This window comes from Cibotium barometz, chromosome 57 (assembly GCF_041138505.1).
Source record: "Cibotium barometz isolate CiBa-2024 chromosome 57, ASM4113850v1, whole genome shotgun sequence".
Taxonomy (NCBI): Eukaryota; Viridiplantae; Streptophyta; class Polypodiopsida; order Cyatheales; family Cibotiaceae; genus Cibotium; species Cibotium barometz.
In genome coordinates this window covers 39806914-39817513 of record NC_141102.1, presented here as the reverse complement: position 1 = coordinate 39817513, position 10600 = coordinate 39806914, and the positions used below count along the sequence as shown (strand labels likewise).

General features: G+C 46.4%; 1 protein-coding gene across 1 annotated transcript; it reads right to left on the bottom strand.

Moving 5' to 3' along the window:
* Positions 1 to 985: 985 nt before the first annotated feature.
* LOC147606742 (28 kDa ribonucleoprotein, chloroplastic-like) lies at positions 986 to 10398 on the bottom strand. Its single transcript, XM_086791735.1, has 2 exons — positions 7597 to 10398; positions 986 to 1715 (listed from the first exon to the last, which is right to left on the bottom strand). The coding sequence occupies exon 1, from the start codon at positions 10307 to 10309 to the stop codon at positions 9470 to 9472; it is 840 nt and encodes a 279-aa protein (XP_086647861.1). The 5' UTR covers positions 10310 to 10398; the 3' UTR covers positions 986 to 1715; positions 7597 to 9469.
* Positions 10399 to 10600: the final 202 nt, after the last annotated feature.

Genomic DNA, 10600 nt, shown 5'->3' with positions numbered 1-10600 from the left:
CCCCTGGGACTTGGATGAGCACTGTTCTGCAACTCCTTTTGCCTCCCTTGACTGAGAGCAAGCTTCCGTAGGGATTGCAAGGTAGGCTGAAGCAAGAGAAGTCCTTGCCGAAGCCAAGGCAAGCGGACTCCATCTTGGGCGGCTCTTCATGTGTAGACTCTCTTAGGCTTCTTTGTTGCTGACTACCCTTAATGTCGTGTGCAACTTTAGCTCCTAGCTCGCTTATCCCATGGTCTCCAACTATGTGTGCACTATTTTTGAAGCTCCATCATTAAGCTTGCCAAAAATACTTCAGTTTGCTGCAATTTTCCAAACTACCTCCTCCCTTAAGGCTTCACATATTCATTCTTGGCCTAATCCAAGGCCACTAAAGTGACTCATGGCCTTTCCTGCTAGTTCATTGGAGAGAGCATTTCTCTCCCACAAAGCTTGCTTGCCAAGCTTTCATGTGCACTACATTTGTGCACCCAAAAATGTGCCATCCTCGGCACCTACCAACACATGCTCAAAATCCATAAGCACTTACCAACAACCAAAACATTTGCAGCAACATAGTGCTTCCCATTGAAGCACTCTGCCAATTTTCCCAAATCCATGAGCATCTTAACATAAAATTGCAACCAACAATTTGAAATAGCCATTGCAACCATACCCAAAATAATTTCCAACAACTCTCTTGTTGAAATTTGATGATGGAAGCTCTCCTCCTTGTAAGCAACAATAATCTCCTTAACAATCCAATTGGTGTAGCCTCCACATGATAATGAGTGTGCCATTTTATGCATATATATACACAAACCATGATAAAATAAACACTGATCTAGCTAGGCTTAGCTAAACCAGGCTCTGATACCATATTAAGAAACTAGGAATCATGCTAAGCCTAGTTCTAATCACATGATTGGCACATACTTAAGAAGGCTCAAAGTAATCAAGGAAATCCATAATGCAAGTTAGCACACTAATGAGATGTAGACACAAGATAGGCACACTCAAACAATCTCTATTGCAAAATGTGTGTAAACCACACAATGATAGGCTCTTGATATAGAGACCTTGACCTTATCTCCTTTACACCTCATCATGCCCATGTGGCATTCTCTATTCCACATCTTGTCATGTGGTTTATCACACCACACATAATATCGCCACTTTTACAATGTGTTCACACATGAGCACATATTTTACATTGCACATTTCAACATACAAACCATGGACATTTGGGGGTCTCTTCAAAAGTAATGGATCACAAAATGAAAACCTAGCATTGACAAGTAACTTATTCACATTCATCAATGCATACATCAATTATAGATTGATATGATCAAGTGGTCTTTTTAGGGTTCAAAGCTCTTCAATGAGAGTTCACCCCTCTTTAAACACTGCCCACTTTCCTAATAGCCACCGACGAGTTTCCCTCTCTAAACACTGCCCAGTTTTGTGGTAGCCATGGTACTTTGACCTTCTCAAGCTCTGCTCCTTTTGTTTCAGCTACACTGCTTTGACCTTCTCAAGCTCTGCTCCTTTTGTTTCATCTAGGATAGTGTGAGCTCCTCCGTTATACATAGTAATATTGCGTCAGAATCGCAGGGCATAGGTTATGACTGCATGATCATTGCCTCATGCTAAACCACCCATCAGGCAGTCCTCTGACCTCTGATCGGAAGTGCTAGAGGCTCTCTGCATCTGTGTTTGATCAACTTTGTTGACTTGAGCTTCCCTGTCACATGCACTCTACACTCAGTGCATGGTGACAAGATGGCTCATCATCAGAAGTGCAGCAGTTGTACAGTTTTAGAACCCAATAGGATGATAATTGTCGTACGCCGTGACCCCATTGTACATCCTCAGTCCAGGATAAGTCAGGCACGAGCTACGTAGGTCATTCCTCAGCCTTAGCGGGTCAGTCAGTTAGTGAAGTCCCTTAACCCACTTGGAGAGAATCATTCATGTATGTAGAGTCAGTAGAAGCCTTAGGGTTTGCATCAGAAAGCACTCTGCATCCTGCATAATATGCATTCATATGCCTGTGCATCATTTAGAACATCCCCGAAGCCTTAGGGAATTTACTGGGATTTATCTGGTATTTTTTTCATATTTATTAGTATTTATTTAGCATTATTTGCATTATTGGGCATTTATAAATATAAACTTTATTAAATGACCAACCTCCAGTTAGTATAAATAGGCTTGCATAGGGCTTGTTTTCTCATTCAGTCTTCATTGTGCTAAGAGCTCTTCTCCTCAGCCCTAGGACCATTCTTGCCTTCAGCCCTAGACTAATCCAGCCCTTGGAGCTCATAAGCTTGCTTCTCCAGCCCCTTGAGAAACCCTAGCTTCAGTCAGCTCTAGGCGCTTGCCTTCAGCATCCATTCAGCCCTGATTCAACATCAATTCAGGCCTAGATTCAGCACACAATCCAGCCCAGTTCAACGCCAGCAGACCTGCGTTTTTCTGTCCAGCAGCAGAAGACCTGCGTTTCTGTCCAGCAGCCTCAGTACCCTGCAGTTTCTGTCCAGCAGCCCCAAAACTGCTGCGTTTCAATCCATCAGCACTCCTACAGGCCTGCGTTTCTGTCCACAGCAGTTTCCAGCCCTGAAGCAACAGTCTACAGCAGTTTCCAACCCTGAATCTGCAGTTTGCATCAGTATCCAGCCTTCTGTGCATCATCCATACATGCAGCAGTCATCTGGTGAAGGTAACACAGCATTCATAAGTGTTTTCAGCATTCTAACATAGTGTAGAACAGTCCACCTTCTTCTTCTCTCAGCCTCAGGTGTGCAGCCCTTCCTCATGCCCTTGGGAAGAGTGCATAGGCTCAAGATCAAGTCATCGAGGTGTTTCTACAGCAGTGTACAGATCAGCCACTCTCCGAGATCTTGCGTTTGGCTTATCTACAGTCCACAATCATTCTCTCTAAAGAAATAAAGCAAATACTATCTCGTTATCGGGATAGGGGGCCCTTCAGTGGGTAATTCGGGACCCAATCTGGTGTACAGTTCTCATATCTCTCTCTCTCATCTCTTTAAAGTTTGAAGTATTGAAATGGATTGCTAAACTCACGAAACTCAGGATACAGAAGACGGTGTGAGCATTTGTGTGACAAGATCTTCCAATACAAAGACTTCCGCTGCATATCACATTGGTATCAGATTCAGATTGTCCACACACACCGTATCCTAGCGTGGGGGCATCCTTGGATGGTTAGATTGCGTTCCGGCACGACCACCGACTTCAGCATCATGTCTACAGGAGAGAGTACTCATCAGCCGGAAGACGTCTCCCCCGAAGGAGACCTCGTTCTTCCACCTACAGCAGACACCATAGCTCTTCTTAGAGCTCAGAACCAGCTGCTCATGGAGCGTCTCCAACTCTTGGAGGCAGCAGCAGCACGTCCTTCTACACCTCCAGTAGCACCCGACTACATCTCCCTCTTCTTTCAGATGGAACAACAAAGGAGAGAGGACGAGGCCCGAAGGAGAAGAGAAAAAGAAGAAAGACGGGACTATGAGGAAGCCCAACGCAGGATCGACGAAGACCGGCGTCAGGCTGAACTCGCCGCTCGGGAACACCAACGTGAGCTTGATCGAGAACGTATGTTATTCGAACACCAACGGGAAAAGGAGGCCATACACTTGAGGTATCAGCAGCTCTCCTCAGTCTCCCCAGTCATAGGTGTCACCAGCCTAGCAGCCCGCAGAGCAGCAGCATCAACCACCATCATTCGCAGTCAACCAAACTTCAGTAAGTATGATGGTAAGTGTGATCATTCATCAGTTAATCAATTTGTTCATCAGTTTAATGCTCATTTTCCATTAGCTAGGATCACAGACCCACAAGACAAAGTCCACTTAGCGGCTCCCCATCTCACTGGTGAGGCAGTCACTTGGTGGCAGCATTGGTCTAGTATTCATACAGACCAGGCCTCAGGTGTCACTGCCTTTGACTGGGACATCTTTGTCCATGACCTGAAGACCAGATTTCTCCCGCCCCAGTACATGACCGGTCTGAAAGATGAGTTCTATGGACTCAGACAGAACGGATCCCCAGTGCTTCAGTTTTTCGGTAAGGTTATTACTTTAGCACATCAGTTAGGGTTATCTGAGCAGGCTAAGATGGAGCAATTCATTCGTGGATTGGACTCTAACATTCGGTTCATAGTTCGTAACTTTGAACCAAGTACATATGACCGGGCTCTGACTCTCGCTCAGAATGAAGAAATGAAGATGAACGGAGGCAAGCCCAAGCAGTCATCTCAGTCCAGTACCACACCCCAATAGGGGAAGGGTAATTCGTCTTTTAAAGACACTAAGACAAACAACAGTCCTAGCTCTAGTTCAGGGGGTAAGGAATCCAAGCCTAAGAAGACCCCTAAGGAAAAGGCTCAAGCAGGCATCACTGGAGGCTATCTTCCTCCAGAGGAGCAAAGACAGTATCAGTCAGAAAACAGATGTTTTTTATGTCATACCATTGGGCATGGTAAGAAGGATTGTCCAAAAAGACAAGCGGAGCAAGCCTCCAAAGAGCCTTCTGCCACAGTTGCCATAGTATCCCCCGCTCCTCCAAACCTGCCTGCTACCACCAATGCGGTTCAGATCTTACCTTCTATGCATTCCGTGCCATCCGTGGTACTTGATGCTAAGCAGGAGGGTGAGGCAACAACCACACAAAAAAGCCTGATCCGAGCTTATGGCTCTGCCAAGGGCCGACAGTTCATAATCCTTTTTGACATGGGCAGTTCTGAGGATGCCATCTCTCCCCAGTTGGCTACCAACATGAGCTGTACCTTAGTGCCCTATCATTTGGAGGTAGACGGGTTTACACCTGGTCTCCGCACCCACATCTCTCAGAAGGCACAACAGTTTTCTTTTCAAGTTCAAAAGGCCTCATTCCAGCGAGAATTCATTCTCTCCTCTTTTGGGATGTGACATGATCTTAGGAATCCAGTGGTTTCGTCAGTATGAACCTATTCCCAATTGGGGGCAGGACACCTTTATTATCTCTAAAGGTTTTCCTGAGCCTATCATGATTCGTGGGGATAGAAGCATTCTTGGCGTTCCTATGATTTCTCATCTCCAGGCCCAACGAGCTATGTGCAAGGGAGGAGCAGGAGCATTAATTTATGCTCAGACAGCTTCTATCTCATCAACAACCGCTGTCTCATCATCTTCAGTCCCTCAGTTAGCAGATCTCCTTTCTCATTCAGACATTTTTAAGGATGATCTCCTACCCAGTATCCCACAGTTAGCAGAACCTCCTAGCAAGTTTCCCTCTTGTCTTTCCAAGACTTTCAAGGGCAAGCTAGAACAGCAGTCAGTTCTCAAACATTTGAAACATGTTCCTTATGGACACATTTTCACAGTCACCACAGACCACCAAGCACTTAAGTGGCTCCCGACGATGCCAAGTGCCCAGTGGAGTGCACAGCACACTAGACAGGGTCAGCTCTTCCACCAGGTTGGAGGAATGATCAAGTACATCCCTGGTCAACATAACCCAGTAGAGCAGATGTTCTTAGTAGAAAGACCAGCATCCCGACCAGTCAGGAGTCTACCATTCTCAACATCTCTGGAAAAGACTTAGAAGATCAGTATGTCGATTCCGCAGAGTTTGGTACTCAACCCAGGTTGGCCCTCAATTTTGAGCCTGGCCATCATTCAGTTCACAGACAGGCATGTAAGTTTAGACGAGATATCCACTTCAAGGAAGGGGATTGGGTCTCTCAGTGCATCATGAAACAAAGATTGAAACAAGTGGGCAAACATTGTCCCAAGCTTTCATTCCGTAGTTTTGGCCCTTTTCCAATAGTTAAGAAGATAAGTGATGTCTCAATGAAGTTAAAGTTGCCTGCCAGTTGGACAATGCATGATGTTTTCCATGTTTCTTGGCTAAAACCATATATTGGTCCAGAAGTGTTTGATGTTTCAGAGATGAACAGCAACCAGACGTGGTAGACGAGGCAGAAGTTATTGAGCCTGAGCAGATCCTTCTTCATCGATGGAAGCATGGTTCCGGTGACAGATTCGTCAGTTCTATACGAAATTCCGAGATCGAGGCACCCACGAAGCCGTATGGCTCGACGAGGAGTTCTTCCAGGAGTACTCCCAGTTATTGGCGGACTACTTGGAAGCCATGAACCTGCCGCCAAGCTAATCAGGAGAGAATGTCACATGCACTCTGCACTCAGTGCATGGTGACAAGATGGCTCATCATCAGAAGTGCAGCAGTTGTACAGTTTTAGAACCCAATAGGATGATAATTGTCGTACGCCGTGACCCCATTGTACATCCTCAGTCCAGGATAAGTCAGGCACGAGCTACGTAGGTCATTCTTCAGCCTTAGCGGGTCAGTCAGTCAGTCAAGTCCCTTAACCCACTTGGAGAGAATCATTCATGTATGTAGAGTCAGTAGAAGCCTTAGGGTTTGCATCAAAAAGCACTATGCATCCTGCATAATATGCATTCATATGCCTGTGCATCATTTAGAACATCCCCGAAGCCTTAGGAAATTTACTGGGATTTATCTGGTATTTTTTTCATATTTATTAGTATTTATTTAGCATTATTTGCATTATTGGGCATTTATAAATATAAACTTTATTAAATGACCAACCTCCAGTTAGTATAAATAGGCTTGCATAGGGCTTGTGTTCTCATTCAGTCTTCATTGTGCTAAGAGCTCTTCTCCTCAGCCCTAGGAGCATTCTTGCCTTCAGCCCTAGACTAATCCAGCCCTTGGAGCTCATAAGCTTGCTTCTCCAGCCCCTTGAGAAACCCTAGCTTCAGTCAGCTCTAGGCGCCTGCCTTCAGCATCCATTCAGCCCTGATTCAGCATCAATTCAGGCCCAGATTCAGCACACAATCCAGCCCAGTTCAACGCCAGCAGACCTACGTTTTTCTGTCCAACAGAGCAGAAGACCTCTGCGTTTCTGTCCAGCAGCCTCAGTACCCTGCAGTTTCTGTCCAGCAGCCCCAAAACTGCTGCGTTTCAGTCCATCAGCACTCCTACATGCCTGCGTTTCTGTCCACAGCAGTTTCCAGCCAAAAAGCAACAGTCTACAGCAGTTTCCAACCCTGAATCTGCAGTTTGCATCAGTATCCAGCCTTCTGTGCATCATCCATACATGCAGCAATCATCTGGTGAAGGTAACACAGCATTCATAAGTGTTTTCAGCATTCTAACATAGTGTAGAACAGTCCACCTTCTTCTTCTCTTAGCCTCAGGTGTGCAGCCCTTCCTCATGCCCTTGGGAAGAGTGCATAGGCTCAAGATCAAGTCATCGAGGTGTTTCTACAGCAGTGTACAGATCAGCCACTCTCCGATCCTCCGAGATCTTGCGTTTGGCTTATCTACAGTCCACAGTCGTTCTCTCTAAAGAAATAAAGCAAATACTATCTCGTTATCGGGATAGGGGGCCCTTCAGTGGGTAATTCGGGACCCAATCTGGTGTACAGTTCTCATATCTCTCTCTCTCATCTCTTTAAAGTTTGAAGTATTGAAATGGATTGCTAAACTCACGAAACTCACGATACAGAAGACGGTGTGAGCATTTGTGTGACAGGATCTTCCAATACAAAGACGTCCGTTGCATATCACATTCTCAGCATTAATGTCTTTCGATATTGTGCTTGATTGGGCTATCACTTTCTTCAGATGTCCACCAACAGACTTGAGACTCAACTTTTGCAGCTTTGACAAGTTCCTTCGTTACCTCTGCTATGGACTCTTTCTGTTGGGTTGACTCTGGAATATTCAAAATCTCTGAGCTTTGCTTTGAGTTAGATACTGCGTGCACTCATTTTGCCTGGTTTATGGAGGGTAAGTGCTCCTGCAAAAGTGATTTTTTTCCCTCTGCTTCCTCATGCATGTAAACCCCCCAACCCCACACAACACACACACACACACATTCCCAAACTACTGTCAAAATTTTCCTCTCTTCTCGACAGCCAAATGACCTGCATTTGTAGCTATTACCTCCTCAGCTAATGTCTCACAGCTGCTCAGGAGATTCTAGAGGCTGGACTAAGTAAGCATACCGGCCTGCTAATCTGCAAGGCTACCTGTTGGGCAGCTGTGGACCACATTGCGACAATGTGCTTGAAGATGGCATGTACCAGGACTGATGGTTGAATGAAAGATTGTGAGACCCACGTGAGCAAACAAGGAACCCCTAAGACAAAAGGCAACGTGGAGGCCACAAAGCCTCTACCTAAAAGAGATGCCCTCATGTGCGCAGGAAAGCCGCAAGTCAGGCAGGGCAGCAACATATGGACTTGTTTATCATCTTGCATACACATGCTGCACTGAAGTTCCAGACGCAATTAAACTTGAACTTCCTAGAGTGCACTGATCTGAAAGGAATCATATCAGCCATTGTAAGCTCTACAAAACTCATACGCATCAAAGGGGCAGGCAGTTGAGACCCCAGAGAAGTGCCATAGTTCTGTCTCCTTATTGTCTTTCAGCCCAACTCAGTGCAATTGTGCAACTTGGGCTCCCAAATATGACTGTAAGCACCCTTGCTGCTGCAGCCATGCTTCTTGCTGGCTTCATGGTGCTTTGGCTTGTTGTCCCTACTATCCTTAATGTCATGCATGGCCTAGCTCTTGATTATGGAGGACTACCTGGCCTCTGTCATTTCACAAACAAGATTGTAACACGTTGCTCAAACGGTAGATTGTGTCTGCCGTACAGCCAAGTAAATGCATGTGAAACACTTGTTCAAAAGGCCATGCTTTCCCCCCCAATGCTTGCAGAATATTGCAAGTTAGCTTCAGTACATGTGGCAACATCCTTCACATTTGAGGCTTGACGACTGAAGAGGCCCCAATCACTAGAGGAGTGAAGCATATTAAAAGAATCCCCGACTGCTGACGGGGGCCCATTTGCAGCTGGCAGTGCCCTATGGCAACATCCCATGTTATGGATGATGGTATCGTAGCATGTTTACTCTTGGACCCCTACTCATCACCTGCTTCAGTATGTTCCACAAAAGCCACAAAAACAAGCAAGCCCAATTATGGATGCATCATTTTAAACTTTATGTTAAAGCAACTATGTGATGTGAAAAATCGTAACTCATGATCCATGTTATGTGATGACTTGAAGAGCCATCTTCTCTCGGCTCCCTGTCTGAGATGGACCCCTGTCCCAATGATTGTTCATCAACGCAATGCCATGCAGGGACCATATATTCTAACCTCTTGACCATGCTTCACCAATGACCATATAAAAGTATTCTGGGAAATACAGTACAAGAAATATGCAAATACAGTAAAAGAATGAATGTCCACTTAAGGCAAACGGCTTCACAACAGTAAAGATGTCCACATTCACTCTCCCTGTAATCTTCAGCCGTAAGAGTGACTAAATTCTGCAAAATCTTGATGAGGAAGGACAAGTCGACTTATGCAGAAGAGGCAAGCCCCACCAGTTATGGATGAAACCCTACCTTGAGGGAGCTCTATTATTAGCGAGTACCAGCAACATTCACCTTCAATGACCGGCCCTCTACCTGTCGGCCATCCAGAGCCGCAATGGCTACCTGCACCTCCTCAGATGTCGACATTTCCACAAACCCAAAGCCGCGTGAACGGCCACTTTCACGATCTCGCATGACCCTAGCTTCATAGACAGTCCCATGGGGGCTAAAAAGCTGCTGGAGTCCATCATCATCCATGGACCATGCCAAGTTCCCTACAAACATTCTGTTCTGAGGGGTGATGGCAGGGTTAGCACTAGGGCGGCTTTTTCTGGTAGGGATGTTCCTCTCATGGGGCCGCCGTTCGACAAAGTCCATTCTGACATAGCGACCCTTGAATTTGGAGCCATCCAGTCGGGCAACTGCCATGCAAGCCTCCATTTTGGTGCTCATTTCGACGAAGCCACCGACCCCGGCAGAGATGAGGTCAGGGTCATCTGTGAGCTCCAGAATGACAACAGTGATGTCTATGCTTTGGAACCATTCGATGAGCTCCATGCGGAGCTTCTCTCTATCTTGGTCTTGGGGCAGGTTGAAGAGCTTAAGCTTGGCTCCCACAGGGACCCCTTCCACATAGGGTATCTTGTAGAAGTCCGGGTCGAGGGCCAGAATGGCGGTCCTTCTCACGGCCCTTCGGGAGGGGGAGCAGGAAACCAGGCTTATGAAACGGGCGGTGGTGCAGGCACGCTCGCAGGAGAGTGAATGGCAGCCTCTAGAACCCGCAGCGGGAGCTCTGCAGCGCGCTACGGCTGTTCTTCTACCTGCTCCATTTTCTGAGTGGCAAGCTTTCGCTGTGGAGAAAGATGCAGAGGGAGACAAGGCAGCCATGTCCTTCGTGCGCGCCCCCCTCTCCCCTGCTCAACCACCATCATCCAGTGAAATCAGAAGACCAAACTGGGCGGACAGTGGGCCGACAACTCTTGGCGTTTCACAAGAGGGCGGCGGACACAACAATAGGATCTTTTTTTTTCCATGGACCTGTTAATCATATGCAAGAATATCCCTTTTCTTAGAGATTGTCATGAGGCTCCCACTGAATATTTCATCGTCTTCCACTTTTGGCAACTTTGACAAGTGTCTTACAGGTGCGTAGGACTCCTCGAGTTTCTCGAGTCTAGT